At 39.0% G+C, this 20,073-nt stretch overlaps 1 protein-coding gene across 1 annotated transcript in view; it reads right to left on the bottom strand.

The window, feature by feature from the left end:
- Positions 1–20,073, bottom strand: part of LOC120525567 (cadherin-24-like) — a 109,902-nt gene that overhangs the window by 14,260 nt on the left and 75,569 nt on the right. Inside the window, exon 8 of the mRNA XM_039747970.1 lies at positions 13,199–13,335. Within this exon, the coding sequence (XP_039603904.1) occupies positions 13,199–13,335 (137 nt within the window). The remainder of the gene's footprint in view (positions 1–13,198; positions 13,336–20,073) is intronic.

Here is a 20,073-nt window from a genome sequence, read left to right as displayed (position 1 = left end):
GGATAAATGATAAGGACCAACGTCCCACTGAATTATTGTGAGTTTAAGGGTTGCTGGGAGATTGAGAACACTTTGCCAGAGAACAGTCAAAAGGCACGAGCAAGAAGTTAGAAGTCAGAAAGACAGAGAAATACTGAGAAACTGAAGCAAAAAAGGGAGAGCTGAGAGCTTTAAATTGAAAAACAAAAGGAGAGTCAAGAAATCAAAATAGCCAATTGCCTCCTAACTCCCTAATTTTCACACTAAATTCGCCACTAACCAATGAACAAAGGTTTGTTTTTATCCACTGAGGGGTACCGCACATTGCTGGCATGACCATATTTATCCTGGTGGATAACTGGCTTGACATGATGTCACACAGACAATTTCAACAACTCGGGAGCACAAAACACTGAGTTGCCTATGTAACAGGTTATGTGCATGGGTCAGGTTATGTGCCTGTCACTTTTCCGTGCATTTTGCAGTCATGTGACATGTAAACACTGAAAAAAATAAATCAGCCAGTCATTTTCTAACCCATTTAGTCCAGAACAGGTTTGTGGGGGTCTGCTGGAGCCAGTCCCAGCAAGCATAGGGAGCAAGACAAGAACAAACCTTGGACAGGTCACCAGTCCATCACAGGGCCAACACACACATGTCCACATATACACCCAAGCCACACACTAGGCCCAATTCAGGATCACCAATTCACTTAAACTGGATGTTTTTGAACTGTAGGAAGAATCCTGAGCACCCACACAGACATGGAAAGAACATGCAAACTCAACACAGGGAGGACCTGGGACACGAACCCTGGCCTCCTCACTGCGAGGCAGCTGCACTACCACTCCCATCAAAAAGGTAAATAATAAACAAATATTACATTAAAAAACTCGCAGATCATAATAAGAGCAACCAACAAGGCAGTGGATGGACTGTGTGAAAGAGGGTTTTAGGGAGAAAGGAGTATCAGGCGAAGAATTAAACAACAGATAAGAAGAGAGGAGGCTGGTCCAATACAGGAACCTCACATGAAAGTGGGAAAAGCTTTAGAAGAAGATAAATATACAATTTGATTAGTAGCTTATAAGTAGGCTATCATCAAAAGATGGAGGTACAGATCTGATAGACCAGGGGTGGCCAATTCCGACCATGTAGAGCTGCAGTGGCTGCAGGTTTTTGTTCCAAACCAGTTGCTTAATTAGAAGCCAATCCTCACCAGATCTTATTTAATTTCATGGCTTGTTAGTGTTTTAACTCTACCATGTCAGTTCATTCTTAAATCATAGATTTTTTTTCCTTTCTATTGATACACGTGTCATCCAAGTGATTTGAAGCCTAAAACAGATGAGTAATTTTCAGTTATTGATTTTTTCTTCAGTTTCCTTCTGAGTAACTAAGCCAAATAGTGAATGATGAATACACACGGGTGGAAATGGAGACAAGCTAGATGTAGAACTGTTGGTTCCTTTGTCATTTGCAGTTATTGCTAATAAGAAGCAGTTAAAACAATTAATACAGACTAAAATAAGCAATCAAGAGTTCAAAATCTTAATAAGCAAGACAACTAAAATGAAGCAGAAAAATGTCACTTGAGCAATAAGTGCTTCATCAGCGATAAATGATTTTTAGTTAATCAACTGGGTTGGAACAAAAAACCTGACGCCACTGCAGCCCTCTAGGACCGATACTGCTCAGCCCTGATTTAAAGAATCGGAGTCTTAAATAGCAAATAAATTCAATTAAGTTATTTAGTAGAAAAAACTAGTCACTAATTAAGAAAAATATTAGAATGAGAACTTGTAGCCACCATGGCTCTCCAGGATCGCAGTTGGCCACCCTTTTATAGACCAACAGACAAGGTATGTACTAGAGCACTCACTTCCTAAATAAACTTTATTGTTTTAACACTTTTGTCTTAATTTTCACTTAACATGTGTTTTGTGAGAATTTATTACTTCATATGCATGAAAACGTTACCCATGTGCACACATTGCCACAGGCATAGTCTTACAAGGCCAGACGTATGGTATATATGGCTGGAGACAACAGTGAGTACATTTTGCTTAAAACTGGGTTAGTACAATTAGAGGACTCACTATCTCAACATGAATTTTAAGATATCTGGAAATGCATTTTAGATATCTCAAATTGAATTACAGATATCTAAAAATGCATCTATTTTAAGATATCTAAAAAGCATTTTATGATATCTCAAATAAATTTCAAGATATCTTTGAATGATATGCTGTACATTTTGAGGTATCTGAAATGCATTTCGAGATATCTTAAAATAACTTCATGTACATTTCAAGATATCTCAAATACACTTTGACATATCTCGAAATCACATCCTGTAAAATGTCCTATTCTTTCATTGGGACTTCCTGTCTATTTTAAGATATCTCAAAATGTATTTGAGATACCTTGAAATGCACAGGAAGTTATGTTGAGATATCTGAAAATGCATTTCAGATATCTCAAAATGAATTTCAGATTTCTTAAAAATAAGTGGGAAGTTATTTTCAGATATCTCGAAATATAATTAAGATATCTTAAAAAGCATTTAAGATATCTTGAAATTCATTGTTGTTTCAGATATCAGAAATACATTTTTAGATATTTAAAGTTAATTTCATGATATCTTAAAATGTGTCTCTGTTCCATTTCAGATATCTGACAATGTATTTCAAGATATCTCAAATTGTATTTCAAGATATCTAAAATACATTTTAAGATATCTTTAAAAGGACACTCAGTTATAGTATTTCAAGATATCTCAATAGCTTTTTCAGATACTTACAATACAATTTAAGATATCTAAAATACATTCTCAGATATCTCAACATCACTTCCTGCTCATTTCAAGGTATCTCAAATACATTTTAGGATATCTTATAATAAACAAGAAGTCCAATTGAAATAATAGGCAGTTTTACAGGAAATGATTTTGAGATATCTTGAAATGCATTTAAGATATCTTCAAATGCATGAAAGGTCAATTTAAGATATCTGGAAATTCATTTGAGAAATCTTGAAATGCATTTGAGATATCTCAAAATGTATTGCAGATATCTTAAGATGTAAAGGAAATTATTTTAAGATATCTCAAAGCGAGTTTCAGATATCTTAAAAAGTAAATTACATTTTAAGATATCTGAAATTCATTTTGAGATATCTCTAAATGTTAATTTGGCTTGCCATAAATCGAGTGTCTCATGAAAGTGATTTTAAACTGCAGAGCAATGGTGATCTCGCTAACGTGACCCAATAGACAGCAAGCTTCTGATTACAACAGGGTACAGTCGAAAAGTCTCCTAAAAAGTCCCCTATTAAATGTATGTCGCATGGGCAGAGAGAACATCACACAGGTTAAAAATAATCATAACCTGTGGCAAGGGAAAAACCTTTCTATAAACTCAGATTATACATTGACATTCCAAAATATCAATGGACTAGTAAAAGCGAATGATATGTTGTCACAGGTGCTGCGTGCTCTCTGTTGTTCACAGTTCTAATAATAATAATAATAATAATACATTTTACTTATATAGCACCTTTTCCTTGCTCAACAAAATGTTATGACAAAAGGATAGGAGTCGATGTAAGGCTGAAAGAACTGGCAGCTATGTTTGTGGAAATATGAATTGCAAAATATGTAAATGGTGTGTCACATTCTGTGAAAAGGACTGCCATTAAGAGAGCTGATAACGAAGAGCCACAGGAGATGAAGATTTCAGCCCTGAAAACACCCGAATCAACAAATCTGCGTAACAACACCAGTAGATGCACAGATGAAGTTGCACAACATTGACTGCAAATCTAAATGAATATTTAAAGAAATTTAACATTACTGTCCCACTAGAAATGCAAACATACCATGCCAAAATATAGCCATGATGTTTTATCACAAAGTATATCCATAGACCACAATGCTTATCTGAACTTGACTTGCTGTTGTTATGCCATATAGTGATACAATTGTCAAAATGACAGAAACATATCGTAGCAGCAGAGGTGCTTCTGGGACGCATGGAGCCAAATAACTTGCAGTGGTCTACGTGTGCGTGTGTGTGTATGTGTGTGTCTACTCTGTCACAGCGCTCACTACAATGTACAAACTAACCGTTTAGCTTTATTTACCTTGTAGTACTGAGTTTCTGAATTGATAACTGCAACTTTAGCTTTTTTTCTTCTCTCAGGGTCAAGCCTTTTGTGCAGTTTCTTTTGCTGTCTCCTTGACACCTTTGGGGACTAGAGGAACTAGGGGAAGATGAAGAAACCCTGTGGGTGTAGGCTTTGCAGTACAGGATTTTGCTGTGTAGGTGCCCAGAAGGATGGGCAGACATTCTGACCAGGATAAGAGAAGGATTCATATCTGGCCAGGAAGCCATAATGGAAGGATCGGGCAAACTGGCTCTCCAAGATCAGTTCATTCCCCCATACAGCAGGTGGCAGTGTCTTTCAGAGCTAAACCCAATCGGGAAACCACTGGGTGGCATGGGAGTTGGAGTCTGGAGACACAGCCCTGTCGGAATCTTTAGGGACCACCAGAGGGTGCTGTTGGGGGATGACTGCCCTGGTTTCTGCATGACCTGGAAGCACTTCAGTGGATTTGGATAGGAAACCAGAAGCGTTTCTGGGGTCAACTTTAAAAGGAGAGTGTGCTGTCTCACTTAAATTAAGTCATAGTCAAGAGGCAGTGGGCAACGCTCTGTTGGAGGAAGAAGGAAGAATTGTGAATGTTAACAGTATGCAGAAGGCACTTTGTCAAATAAAAATAGTCTATTTGAACCTGGAATTGTGTTGGGTATTGTGGTGTCTGTGGTTTGGGGCTCAGTGGCACCCCCTAGTGGTTACAAACCTTTTAGCAGGTTGTCCACATATGTGTGTTCTTGATTGACAATCACATCTGGCCCCAAGCGACTACTATGAATTGTGTTGCGGAAATTACTTCTTCTGATGACCAGCCACGGGCATTTTGAGAAGCCACTAGTATATAAACACACTGGCTTCCTTGTGCTTTAACTTATTCAAAAAAGAAATAAAATCTGTAACCCTAGAAAGTGGTAATACTATTTCAAAATATTTGTTGACAGGTTTGCTTTAAGTTCATTCTTTGGTAGTTTAGTTTACTAATTCATAATTTTGACACTAACAATCATTTTCTTAGTGAGAAGTCAAGCAAAATGACACCTTTTATTGGCTAACTAAAAAGATTACAATATACAAGCTTTCGAGGTAAGTCAGGCCCCTTCTTTCCTTGAAAGCTTGCATATTGTAATCTTTTTAGTTAGCCAATAAAAGGTGTCATTTTGATTGACTTGTCACTACTTTCATAATGGCTAACACAGTACAACACCCTCATACTCCATAATTAATAATAATAATAATAATAATTAATAATTCAACTCCTGCTCTTCTCCTCCTTGCACATGCATCTGGCCCTAAATAGCTTCATTTTCCTTCAAGAGCATTTTTGTTTGCATTAAAGCCCTGTAGCCTGAATGCAGTTGAGTATTTTACCCACTAAATTAAAATTCACATAGCCTTCTTTTATTAACAAATTACATTATGCAAAGATTCCGGCAGATCTGTATGAACGCATTTTGTATGCACTTTTTATTGCTGCTTACCGTGAACTTTGTCATTTGTTTTCTTTTTTTTCTCTCATTTTCTTTACTTTGCTGGACACAGATTTTCTTCTGCTCCAGTATTATAGTCAAAAGTCATTTAGTTAGCCATATTTCAAATATTTCACACTTTTTTTGCTTATTTCTTCAGATTTTTTTTATTGGCTGCAATGAAAACAAGAGCCTGAAGCTGGAACAGTGGTGTGAAATAACTTGAGTTTGCCTCAGGCTGAGGAGATGAGGGCGCAGAGACAATGTTCAAAGGCCAATGCAGGGAGAATCAAATAAAGTCTTGAGTTAGGAAGCACATGTGGCATCAGCTGGCAAAACCAAGACTTATAAAACTAAAATTCCAATAAAATGCTCTGAACACTTGGTGAAGAATATCTTAATGACACGAATAAAGTCCTTTGAAGATAAACAGCAGTTTCCTTACTGGGCTAACAGAAGTGTGGAAGATGCTCTGCTGCTTATTCTACATCGGATGTTCATGATATGTATAATGCTGTTAAAAAATGACCAGGATTTAACAGTATGCTAAATACAACTCGTAATATTTATTTGTGTCTTTTATTTTAGAATTATTCAGCTAATGGCTCTTAAAGTGTGGGCTCAGGGCTTATGTAAAGCTGACATTCTGTAATCAAAATGTTCTGTAACTGAAATTGCAGGCAGGTACAAATGAGCTCATTAATATTCATGAGGTAGCTTTCCAAGAATGCTGAATTTGGAAGTAGATACAATTTGGGGGTATATGCAAAGCAGACATAAACAGGAATTCTGGGAAAAAAGGCAAAACTTGTTAAAAGAGTGTCATTATTTATTAGAAAGATGTATAAGTTTAAGGTTTGATAAAGTGACCCGTGTGTGTCTGCTTGTACGGATATGTGAAATGGAGGCTTGGAACTTTAAAATGTTTAAAATAAATACCTTGATTATCAATCGACCAGACCATGGGAACATACCAGTTGTTTTTTGATTAATGCAATATCTTGCATATGGCAGCAAGAATGACTCTATCAATTCAAAGGATTTTTAAAAAGTAGCATTATGAGGAGAGAGAGAGGGGGGTGTGAGAAGAAATAACTGAGAAGAACACTTGGTCAGACTTTGCTCCCTGCAGTGGTGAGGTGGCCTTCTGCTGTTATGCACCTTGTGGAATATGGCTGGCCATTCCTCCTGGCCAATACCCCCAGGCCGCCAGGTGGAGCTCTCCCTGCAGCATGGAGGTGCCCCGAAGACCAGCAGGGAATTCTGGACAATGGAGTTTTTATCCACAGCCCTGCTGGATACCGTGGGGGCCACTAGATGACGCTGCAGGGAGGAACGACATTTATTTGCCTTACTCCCTGGAAGTACGTCCGAGTCACATGGACAAGGGGAATGACATGCTTCCGGGGTGAAGAAAAAGGACTTTGTATCTGACCTGGAAGTGTTCCTAGTCACATGGACAGAGAGAGCGAAACACTTCCAGGTCAAGGACTATAAAAGAGACTACAAAACACCAGAGCATCGAGCTGAGCTCGGTGGAAGGGTGGCGACACGTCTGGGAGTGGAGGATTTTATTATTATTGTGTCTTGGTGTAATTTAATGAGTATTGTGGAGGAGAAGGTGCTTTGTGCACTGAGCAGAATAAAAATAGTCTACTTTTGGACTTTTATCTGGTGTCTGATGTCTTGTCCGAGGGTTCAAGGGAGCAATAGCGCCCCCTATCTGTCACAACCTAAAATCTGGAATAGCTTGCCAATAGGAATTCACCAGGCTAATACAGCGGGGCACTTTAAAACACAGCTAAAAACTCCTTATTTTAACATGGCTTTCTCATAACTTCAATTTAGTGTAACTCTGATATTCTGTATATTCAATTAATTATCATTATTATTCAAGGTAGCTCCAAATCCATACTAACCCCTACTTTTTCTGCTGTTCTTTTTCCAGTTTTCTGGGGTGGCGATCTGCATCACGACCACCTGATCAAAGCACCGTGATGTCCTTACATTGCTGGATTAAAGGGCAGAAGTCCACATAACCGTCATCATCAAGTTCTTCCATGTGAACCCTGAATACCATGAGGACTGACTGAGGTCATGTATGTTAGGTAGAATGCCTAGAGGGGGCTGGGTGGTCTCGTGACCTCGGGACCCCTGCAGATTTTATTTTTTTCTTCAGCCATCTGGAGTTTTTTTTTGTTTTTTCTGTTCTGCCTGGCCATCGGACCTTACTTTTATTCTATGTTAGTTACTGTGCCCTAATTCTATTTTCTTATTTATTTTGTCTTTTTTCTCTTTCTTCATTATGCAAAGCACGTTGAGCTACATCATTTGTATGAAAATGTGCTATATTAATAAATGTTGTTGTTGTACAGACCGCCCCTCCGCTGCCAAGCATCACACTCGGTTGAAGAGAACAAAGACGGCAACAACCAAAGCTAACGCCAGCTGACACAAAGCGTGCTGCGTGTCCCCGATTTCAGGTTGTATGTTTTCATGTCTAACATTTGCACCTCGTTTCTCCATCAAACAAACAAAAAAAAAGTCATGACTGAAATAATTTTGAGCTATCTATATCTATATCTATCTATATTTTGAGCTTTGCTGAAGTTGTCCTGCTGTTTACTGACATTTGGTAATGACTGATGATTGTTAATGAGACAAACTGTATCCATTCAGGTTACCTACTGTCAGGGGTAGCGATGAGCTCTTGGCTTCTGCTAAGTTTGTGTAGCTTTTTCAAAGGTAGCCATGGGGGATACAAAAACTCGACAGGAGTAGCGGTTCCTGGCTTTTGCTTGGGTGTTCTGAAGTGTAGCCATTTCAGCAATCTGAAGACAGATGGACACATAAGCGATTCCCAGCAGGGACAACGTGGAGTAGAATGGCTTCAAGCTCCTGCTAAGGTGTCGAAGTTGAGGTTGTTAGCCTCGGCCAGTGTTGGGATATTCTTGTTTGTCTTTGAGCTTATTTGTGCTGAGTGAATGTTCAGTAGATACATTTTGCAGGATGTACGTGCGAATCAAGGCTAGCAGTTTAGGCATTTGCTGTATTAACTTGTCCACCAATATAAAAAGAACCTCAGAGGTTGAAGTGCTTTGCGGACACCTTTACATCACAGATCTGATCGACCTCACATACTGACTGAGAAATTGAACAGCATGAATGCCTGCTCATTTGTAACATTATGAATCCTGGACTTTCTTTTCAATTGTTCATGGATAGTCAAAGTGCAAGGAACTTTTTCAGAAGTCATTTTCTCAGACAAAGATGTCCCTGAAGGCTGCACACTGTCTCCATTACTATTTACACTTTACACAAGTGACCTGAGACAGAACAGTGACCACTGTTCCATTATCAAGTATGATGATGACACCATGCTGACATGACACATATCTGGAGAGGATGAAAGCCATTATCTAAACCAAGTGGACTATTAACAACTATGTTACTCTGAATATCAAAAAGATCAAAGAAACAATATTTGACTTTTAAGAGGGAGAAATCTGCATGTTCACCCATCATTGTTCAAAAGGGAGAAGGTAAAAATAGTAACTAAATATAAATACTTAGGAACTGGTCTAGATAACAATCTTAATTGGAACATTAATAGAAGAAACCATAAGGGCGGAGTGGTGGCTCTGAGGCTAAGGATCTGCTCTGGTATCCCGATGGTTTCTGGTTCGAATCCCCGTCACTGCCAAAAGAGATTATATTTGAGCAAAGCCCTTAACCTTCAATTGCTCCAGGGGTGCTGTACAATGGCTGACCCTGAGCTCTAACCCCAAGAAGTATGTGAAAACTAACAAATTCCTAATACGAGAAATTGTATAAGCTGAAATCAACAACAACAAAACAAAATGACCACAAGGGGGGACAGAGAGCCCCAAACCTCAGACACAATAATACCCAGACAGACTTCCAACTGAAATACAAGCATTTATTTACTGCCAATGCCTTCTTCACAGGAATAACAACAAAGTAAAGCACCAAGCACAATCCTCCTTCCACCTCAAGAGCCCACTGCCTCCCGACTCTGACACCATCCAAATGAGGCAGCCGGATTTCTTTTTACCCTGACCCATGAATTGCTTCTGGGCTCTTGTCCCAGTCATCTGGTGCACTTCTGGGTTGTGTGGAAACCAGGGAAGTCCTCCCACGACAGCGCCCTCTGGTGGCTCCCAAACACCCCAATAGGGTTGCATTTCCAGACTCCATTTACCAAGCAACCCTATGGGTGTCTTAATTCGGCTTAGCCCAGAGGAACGCTGCAACCTGCCATGTGGGGGAATGACCTGCTTCTGGTGAGTCCATTCTCCCAAGCCTTCTGGCCGGGTATGAAAACTTCTGTTTCAAAACACACACTCTAAATGCAACAACCCCTTATTCCTTCTCCTTAAATTCCGACTTTTTAAAGTTGATAAGGACCTCCTGCTATCCAACGTTTGAGTGTGAGCCAGTTTCTTGAGACCTTCTGTTTTATTGTCTGATTTATCAGTCTGAAAAATAAAGGTTAAAAAAAAAATCTCCAGTAATTACAGAAGATGAGCTAACAATACTGGGGTTGACGTAGCTGATTTGCTAAGTGCGTATCAGAGGGCAATGTTAAAAAAACCTGGAAATCATCCCTGCTAATAACAGACAGCCATTACACACAGAGCTCAACTTCAGTAAATCGGGGAGGACAGTCGCTTTAAAGACAAACACAAACCAGTGCAGAAATTCCTGTCTTTCCAGTGCCATCCATCTATTTAATAAGGAATATTGGAGATTATACAAAGTTTTTCATATGCATCATATAACCATTTATGCAAAAACCTGTTATCAAACTGCTACAAGTAGTTAGTAACAAATTTGTTTCCAAATGATGTAAGTATTTTAGAATTCTGCATAAGTTTACACCTGTCTTGCCTTCTTTACTTCATTTTCTGTCTGTTATTGAATGCATCTAAGAAAGCAAATGTCCAGTTTTCTTGTGTAAAATCAAAACCTTAAACCTTGAACTTAGTCGCAGTCAATTTTGAAGCAGGACAAACACTTCTGTTGTCTTTGATAACTAATACTGAAATATATCTAGTAAATGGCCTGTTTTTGTGTAACACATATAAAAACAGTGCATTAGGTAATGCTACTATTGTAAATTTGCAAAATATAAAAGCACATACTTGCCTCACTGTGTTTTTTACGAGTCTGATGGGGAAAAAATAAGGTCTGTAATGGGAAGACAATAATCTAATAAATAAGCTTGGAGCATAAAACATCCATCCATCGATTATGCAACAAGCTATATCCTAACTACAGGGTCTTGGGGGTCTGCTGGAGCCAATTCCAGCCACCACAGAGCACAAGGCAGGAAACAAACCCTGGGCAGGGTGCCAGCCCACCACAGGACACACCAAGCACACACCAGGGACAATTTAGAATCGCCAATGCACCTAACCTGCATGTCTTTGGACTGTGGGAGGAAACCGGAGCACCCGGAAGAAACCCGCGCAGACACGGGGAGAACATGCAAAATTCAGAATTCAAAGAAGATTCGGACACCAAAAGAATCTTAGGAAATCAGCACCAAAATGTTAGACAAAAGTCACAGTCAATTAACAAAACAATTCATTTCCTAAAAATCAGATGAAAACAATCACTAGAACAACAAGACGTCTTTTCTTTGTTGGATCTACAGACCTGCACACCCAGAAAGTGCTGGCCTTTCCGCGTTTGACCCAATGATGTCATACTCCACACACTTCTGCTTGACCTCACCTCGCAGCCGTCAACAGGAAATTTCTAAAAGGCTGGCATTCATAAGATAAACAGCTTGGCACCATGGGAGAACGCATTTCATTGAAGCATCATTAAAAATTCTTTCAAACAAAAAATTAACAAAATCATTAGATATCTTGGCACCCAAACCCCTTGAAAAGATATTTAGAACATTTTTGGTGACCAAGAAATATCTGGAAAAAAATTAAAACTGCCTGATTAGACCATTAGCTAGGCTCTCCCCTGTTGTACACCGTCCTGTCTTTCACTTCTGGAAGCGAACCCATGTCAGTCAATCTCTAATGGTCAGCCAATGGTTCCCCTTGTTCTTTTTTCTACTATAATAAATAGCATCACAGGCTTATTTATTATGTTGGAGCCTTTCAGCATTTTCTTTGTGAAAAATGCTGCCACCTGCTGGCCACCAGTGTGTTCACATTTTTTGAGAACGTCAGCAGGTAAATCTGCTGTTGAAATAATTCCAGTACATTCCCTGTTGGGAGTCGGGACCCTGACCACCTACAATCCTTTGGAATCTCTCAGGGATCCTAAAATTCACCCTCATCTTTTCAGCCTATGGCACTATACAGTGTAAGAAGAACATAACTCATCATTCTAATCACATTTCTAATCATCCTAGGTCAACCAGTTGCTGTGATTGCTGGTTTTCTTTCTCGCCAGTTTCTTAAAGTGAAGTCAGTTGCTGGTAACTGAATGTATTTTTCATTTTTATGGCTTGTTCCAGCAGTCTGTGATCTCAAATAAATAATGCAAGAAGCTCTATGCCAGTGTTTCCCAAACTCGGTCCTAGGGACCCCCTGTTGGCTGCAGGTTTTTGTTCCAACCAGATTCCTAGTCAGTGACAACACCTGATAACACTGAGATCATTTAATTAGTTGGTATTATTTTTTCTTTTATTCAACATTCAGAAAAGCATAGCAGTATGATTTTACATTTATAAGACATTTATAAATATTTCTGCTTTTGCTAGAGATTTAAATGCTTAACTCTCTTTTGTTGATTTCATTATACTTTGCCCTTTCTCTGTGCAGTTTTTCCCCCTTCGTTGTATCTTAATAATGACAATTTAAAACAAGCAGATCAGACACCCAGGCAAACAGCACTTAATAATCAAAGGTTGTAACTACTTTAGCGTCAGACCCACTAATTAGTAAATAATGGATTAATTAAACAATTAGAACACCTTGAAAAGTAGAATGAAAATCAAGATGAAAACACTGTTAAAAAGAAAAAAAACATTATTCCTATATAACTGCTTGGTACATTTTAATATTATTTTTTTAGCAAACTTAGTTTTCTAATTTCTGTATTGTTCCCAAAACACAGAACTTGGGAAATATCAGTTCACTTAATTAGCCCAGGAGTTCAATTAAAAACAGAAGCTGGTTGGAACAAAAGCCTGCAGCCACAAGGGGTCCCCAGGACCGAGTTTGGGAAACACTGCTCTATGCCTTCATGAAATCAGAAATATACTTATTGCTGTCATAACATGTAGTACACTTAAACCTGACTTTTACCAGCCTTTACACTTTCTTTGTTCAGTTTTCATTCCATTCCTTGTTACCTTTCAGAGAATTTCTATTTTTCTACCCAGCTGCCAAAACAAATGACTCACAAGTGCCATCAGTAGTTTTTCAGTATGTTCTGTTAACAGTACAGATTGGCATCTAATAAAGAGAGTGGTTGGAATGAAGACCTGATGGCATGGCAGATCACCAAGGCAAGAATTGCCATCCCCTCTTTGTGCTGCGCTGTATAAAAAGGCAATGCTGACTTCATAGCTTGATACACTCTATTAGAAAAGCAGGGCATACCCACTTCTGTTGCCACCACGGTGATATTATGCCAGAGTGCAGCTTCCCGGTCCAGAGGGGTGGTGGTGCTGATTATTCCATCCTGAGGGCCAATGATGAAGAAACGCTCTGGGTCTGAGCGTGGATCAATGGAGAACCTGAATCACAGAAATGAGAGCAATTAAAGACAATGCATGCTATGTGATTCAAGCAGATTCATTCTGCATTTCTTTACAACCCTTGGACGTGACATTTGGAGATTTCTATTGTCCAGACTACTTCTATATTCTGATGTCAATTCCAGTTTAACAGAGGATGATTCTCCAATGGTTGACACTTCATCTCAAGCTCTGTTTTGGTATCTCTTCTCATGTCTTTCCTGTTTTTTTTCCCTTACAATTCTTTCACCCCGTTGATTTTAATTTTGGATTATCTTTTGGGTTATGTTTTGATATGCTGCTGTCAACTCAATCTCTGTTTCTTTGATTGCGTCTGTGATTTTGAATTCCCTAACTGCTGAGTCATTAGACTAGCTTGTGCAACATGCACACATAAAAGGTTATGTTTGTGTGTTAAAACACAAGTCAATGTAAGAAAATATATAAAATAGCTGAAATATAAACAGAGTAGCCAGTTCATGTCATACATTCCTGTAGTTTCGTTAAGGTTGGCATGTGGGCAGCTTCCCTGGTGGGCAGCCTCCCTTTGTTCTTGAGTCATCAATACTGAAGGGTTACCCTGATCTTTGCTACAGTAAGTTCTGCTGGTGGAATATTTCTCCATGACATAATGATGGTTACCAGTGTTCCATGACATACTGCATGCAGTGCTGTCCAAATTCTTTTCTATTTTGCCCAATCTATACTTTATAACAAATAATTGTAGATATTTAGTTAGCTCCTTGGACACCATGGTGGTCTCTGTACCAGAGTCAGTTTTATTTACAGCTAATCAGAATCACTTCAGTTGAAGTCGGGTAAAGTCAACCTTAACTTTGGAATCTGGACTGTGATCTGCACACTGTTATAAATGCAAAAGTCAACCTACTTAATGCAGTCAAAGCACTGCAAATCTTTAATGATTGTAACCTAAAGAGGTCAGACAGCTGAAACAGTAAGTGACACCACATAGGATTCATGGTTCAAGAATGTGGATATCTGGTGAAAACTCAGCGTGATTTGTGTTTCACTTAAATCAGTTTGAGTATAGCGTCTTGTTAAAGGTGGAAAACGTTTGCATACAGCCACCTCACCCAGGGAATAAATGAGTGCCATTCTTAAACCCAAGGAAAATCTCTAAACTGACTGGGATATCCCCTCTCATCTTGACTGAACGTCTGCAAAAAAGAGTGGGATGAAATTTTAAATCTAGATGTCTCGAGTCGATAAACGTGTGTTGAACACTCAAAGTAGGATGTGCAACCAAAGCATTAAGTTTTTATATTTTAATCAGTTCAGATCAGTTTGCTGTAACTATAATATTGTTAGATTTTATTAAAAACTAAAAAGCTATTGATATCTTTATTTTAGCCTATGTGTCAACAAAAGCAGCAATTTCATGTCAAGCCAAGTGACTTTGTACCATTCATACACAGTACTGCAGCCTACAGTTGCATTAATAACGTCTCCTAAGACTGCAGTGCATCGTATATACAGACAGCAGGGCCGTTTGTGGGTATAGGCTGTCTGGGCAAGGGGCTAGGGCACCCTCTAGTGGCCAGGGCATACTACTGCAGCCCTAGAGGACCTGAGCACAAAGAGACGTTTATATTGTGCGTCTCAGCAGCGCCGCACTGTCTGTCTGCACTTTGCACAGCACAATCTCTTGCCCAGAAACGGCCCTGGGTGACACAACATTTTTTTAAACAATACAGACCTGCACACACTCAGACTCAAAGTAAACGTCCTATTATATTGTTTTTATATTATATTTGCATACTAATGGCGTTCGGTCTTTACGTCTGACGACCTACACAGTCCAACAATAACACAAACAACAACAACAATGATGATGATACCAATGAAAATAATAATCCTCAGATTGTAGCACAGAAGACACAGACATGTGTCAATCAAAATGGCAACAGGACTGTAGCTCTTGAGTGAATTGCTAAAAGCTGATTTAACTCAAACGATGATTGTCATTAAAACTTGCATTAAGACTTAGCAAATATCGTCCTCTGTTGCTTATCACCATTTCTGAATATCACTCGGGGCACGCTGAAGCAGTTGTGTGCAGTCCATCTCTTACTGGAAAAGCTCATGCATTGATTGGATAGGTAGAATGCGTTATTTGCATACAGGAACATACGGTTAGAGGAATTGTGGGAAAAGATGCCTATTTAAAGATAATCATTATATTTTCAGTTTCACTCAATGTTGCTATTATTGTAATATTTACATTAATTTTGTTAATTTAAAGGATATGTATATGCTGCAGTGATGTCTTAGTTAAGAAAAAAAAAACCTTATATCTAGACTGTCACCATCCTCAAAAGGCACACATTTATTTGGTGGGTTAATTAGGGAACTATAGAATCCACAGCCCAATTTTAGTAATTACTTGGGGATGAAAGATTTATTAAATTTTTCTTTGGAGAAATGTCAAAAAGCAATAAATAAAGACTACTAATGCAGTAAGATTCCAAATTAGTTTTTGAAATTGCAACCCTCCAAGAGAGTATTTTACAGTATTAAACAGACGTTGCTATAACTCAACACTGGTCCTAAATACTTCTCTGTACCCAGTTCGATCTCCAGGTCTCAATGTACAGGTATGACGGTGATGGTTCCTCTCAAAGAAATGAGGGTGGCGGGCATCATCTGCAACTTCGCCCAGGGCAGCAAAAATCCTATAACTGACTCTGACATAAACACAGGACAAGTGCGAGACAGGTAAAGAACTATAATACACTATAAATAAATAAATAATGGAGGTAAGTAAATAGATTGTAATCATTTGAAATGTATAGCAGTAAATAAATAAATGATAACAACTATTAAAAAAAAAACTACAGTAGTAACAAGTGTAACAAATGTACTGTACTAGGAGGAGATGTGAGGGCAGGAGGCAGCACAGAGTTCAGAGTCTGGAGCGCCAAGGGGCAGAAGCTGTTGCAGAACCTGGCAGAATGTGGCAGATGCCACAGTTCCTTCTGCCAGGTGATCCTTCACAATACTGTCGCCTTTGCAGATGCAACATATTATAAAGACATCTGCAATTCAGAACAGAGGGTCCCCAGTGATCTTTTCTACTGTGTGAACTATCTATCCATTAGAGCACCTTATAGCCAAAAAGGATGGGTAAACTTTTGACGCCTACAACAGGTTAAAGTCATCAAGGATTGAACCAAGAAGCTGCACTCTGCGTTTGTAGACAAGTAAAGGCTTAACCGACATCATACAGCAGTTCATTGGGACTGTGAGTACAGCGGACAAACAGGCTGTTCAGTTCAGCCAACCCTAGCTCAAGGCGTAGTGCCAGCTGGGTAAAAAAGAAAACATTGAAGGGGCATAGCAGTTGGCTATTGATTTTTAACACCATGAAAACATTTTTTTTTTACTTTAGCCCTTTTTTTGAACAATTTTCTCTATTTACACTTTGGCAATTAAGAACAAGTTGTGAACAGCATTCCACTTTGCTGCATTAATGCCATGTTGATTTAAAAAGGATGAAAAAATCAGTAAGGTCACAACTATTCTGTAATCTAAAATAATACAATCAAGCCTTAAATATGGATTTTGTTTTAAATTTTTTAAGACTTAGTCATCTGACTAACTATTGTAATAAATTGAATTAAACTTTATTGCCAGGCAACGTAGTTGCTAAGAATTTTTCTTGGTGTCACACAAGAAAAGTTAATCAATCAAGTCAGTTGACAGCACAATATACAATACATGACACCATCCCAACATTATATATAGTCTTGGAAAATAATAAGATGTGCGCAAAAACACATTAATAAACAATTTAATGATGCAGGAATTGCATTTATGCCCATTAATATATCAGCAAGCCTTTACTGTATATAGTAAAAATCATTTTGAGATCAGGAAAACACAGACGTGAATCAGAGACTGACTGTGTTTAACCAGAGTGACTACATTAGGAAAGAAACTCTTTAGTGTTATCCTGAAGTATGAAACTGTCATGTTTTGAAACTACAGACTGCTTATATTATTCATTTTGCTCAGTTGAACCAAGACGAACTCTAGGGCAACTTAACTACTGTACAAAGAAATTTACAGGACTCTCCAAGCAACTTCACTACAGGGTGATTTACATTAAGAGTCTCCTCTCTTATACATTTTCCTTGTATTGGATCAGAAATGTATAACTTTAATGCATCTGTGTCAGTAATTTTATAACTTAATGGTAGAGGGAATGGAAACCAATGTGCATGTGCACAAAACCAAAGCCTTTGAGGAGAGCCATCCATCAGAAGGACAGCTAGCCAGTTGATTGTGTGTAATGTGACATCTCCTGGAGTCCCTGTGTGGAATTTCAGCATAAATAATGGCCTGTCTGAGGGACTGGGAAGCAGAATGACATAGGAAGTGACATCAGAGACCAAGAGACATCAATCAATAAGAGAGAGAGTGACAATTCCGTGGAACGTCGGCAAACGTAAACTTGTGTATCACACCGAGTGCTAAATTAAAAAGCCATCAAGGACCACATCTACCCGTGACATTGCTGATTTTTCAGTAAGCCTTTTCTAAAACTATATCCAGACTTTGCCATCCAATTTATTTTCTGGAATACTTTCTTCTGTTGGTATTATTGCACTTCAGTAAATACCACCTTGCTTTTATATTTATATTTATTGCTTTTACAGTTAGGTCCATAAATATTAGGACAGAGACAACTTTTTTCTAATTTTGGTTCTGTACATTACCACAATGAATTTTAAATGAAACAACTCAGATGCAGTTGAAGTGCAGACTTTCAGCTTTAATTCAGTGAGTTGAACAAAAAGATTGCATAAAAATCTGAGGCAACTAAAGCATTTTTTTAACACAATCCCTTTATTTCAGGGGCTCAAAAGTAATTGGACAATTGACTCAAAGGCTATTTCATAGTCAGGTGTGGGCAAGTCCGTCGTTATGTCATTATCAATTAAGCAGATAAAAGGCCTGGAGTTGATTTGAGGTGTGGTGCTTGCATGTATATGCGGTCAAAGGAGCTCTCCATGCAGGTGAAAGAAGCCATCCTTAAGCTGCAAAAACAGAAAAAAACCCATCTGAGAAATTGCTACAATATTACGAGTGGCAAAATGTACAGTTTGGTACATCCTGAGAAAGAAAGCAAGCACTGGTGAACTCAGCAACGCAAAAAGACCTGAACATCCACGGAAGACAACAGTGGTGGATGATCGCAGAATCATTTCCATGGTGAAGAGAAACCCCTTCACAACAGCCAGCCAAGTGAACAACACTCTCCAGGGGTCGGCGTATCGATATCCAAGTCTACCATAAAGAGAAGACTGCATGAAAGTAAATACAGAGGGTGCACTGCAAGGTGCAAGCCATTCATAAGCCTCAAGAGTACAAAAGGCTAGATTGGACTTTGCTAAAGAACATCTAAAAAAGCCAGCACAGTTCTGGAAAAACATTCTTTGGACAGATGAAACCAAGATCAACCTCCACCAGAATGATGGCAAGAAAAAAGTATGGAGAAGGAATGGAACAGCTCATTATTCAAAGCATACCACATCATCTGTAAAACACAGTGGAATCAGGCAGTGTGATGGCTTGGGTGTGCATGGCTGCCAGTGGCACTGGGACAATAGTGTTTATTGATGATGTGACTCAGGACAGAAGCAGCTGAATGAATTCTGAGGTGTTCAGAGACATACTGTCTGCTCAAATCCTGCTAAATGCAGTCAAATTGATTTAGCCGCGTTTCATGATACAGATGGACAATGACCCAAAACATACAGCCAAAGCAACACAGGAGTTTATTAAAGCAAAGAAGTGGAAAATTCTTGAATGGCCAAGTCAGTCACCTGATCTTAACCCAACTGAGCATGCATTTCACTTGTTGAAGACTAAACTTCGGACAGAAAGGCCCACAAACAAACAGCAACTGAAAGCCGCTGCAGTAAAGGCCTGGCAGAGCATTAAAAAGGAGGAAACCCAGCATCTGGTGATGTCTACGAGTTCAAGACTTCAGGCTGTCATTGCCAACAAAGGGGTTTCAACCAAGTATTAGAAATGAACATTTTATTTCCAGTTATTTAATTTGTCCAATTATTTTTGAGCCCCTGAAATAAAGGGATTGTGTTAAAAAATACTTTAATTCCCTCACATTTTTATGCAATCTTTTTGTTCAACCTACTGAATTAAAGTTGAAAGTCTGCACTTCAACTGCATCTGAGTTGTTTAATTTAAAATTCATTGTGGTGATGTACAGAACCAAAATTAGAAAAAAGTTGTCTCTGTCCAAATATTCATCCATCCATTTTCTAACCCGCTGAATCCGAATACAGGGTCACGGGGGTCTGCTGGAGCCAATCCCAGCCAGCACAGGGCACAAGGCAGGAATCTATCCTGGGCAGGGTGCCAACCCACCGCAGGACACACACAAACACACCCACACACCAAGCACACACTAGGGCCAATTTAGAATCACCAGTCCACCTAACCTGCATGTCTTTGGACTGTGGGAGGAAACCGGAGCGCCCGGAGGAAACCCATGCAGACACGGGGAGAACATGCAAACTCCACGCAGGGAGGACCCGGGAAGCGAACCCGGGTCTCCTAACTGTGAGGCAGGTCCAAATATTTATAGACCTAACTGTATATCTGTGACTGAAGTAACAAAGTAAATATTAGGGCACCTAGTGCAGTGGGGATCGCCATTTGCTCATTCTGCAGGGTTAGTCAAGGCTGAGA

Source organism: Polypterus senegalus, chromosome 1 (genome assembly GCF_016835505.1).
Source record: "Polypterus senegalus isolate Bchr_013 chromosome 1, ASM1683550v1, whole genome shotgun sequence".
Taxonomy (NCBI): Eukaryota; Metazoa; Chordata; class Cladistia; order Polypteriformes; family Polypteridae; genus Polypterus; species Polypterus senegalus.
Note: the sequence above shows the minus strand (reverse complement) of the source record. Positions and strands in the feature narration are given on the sequence as shown.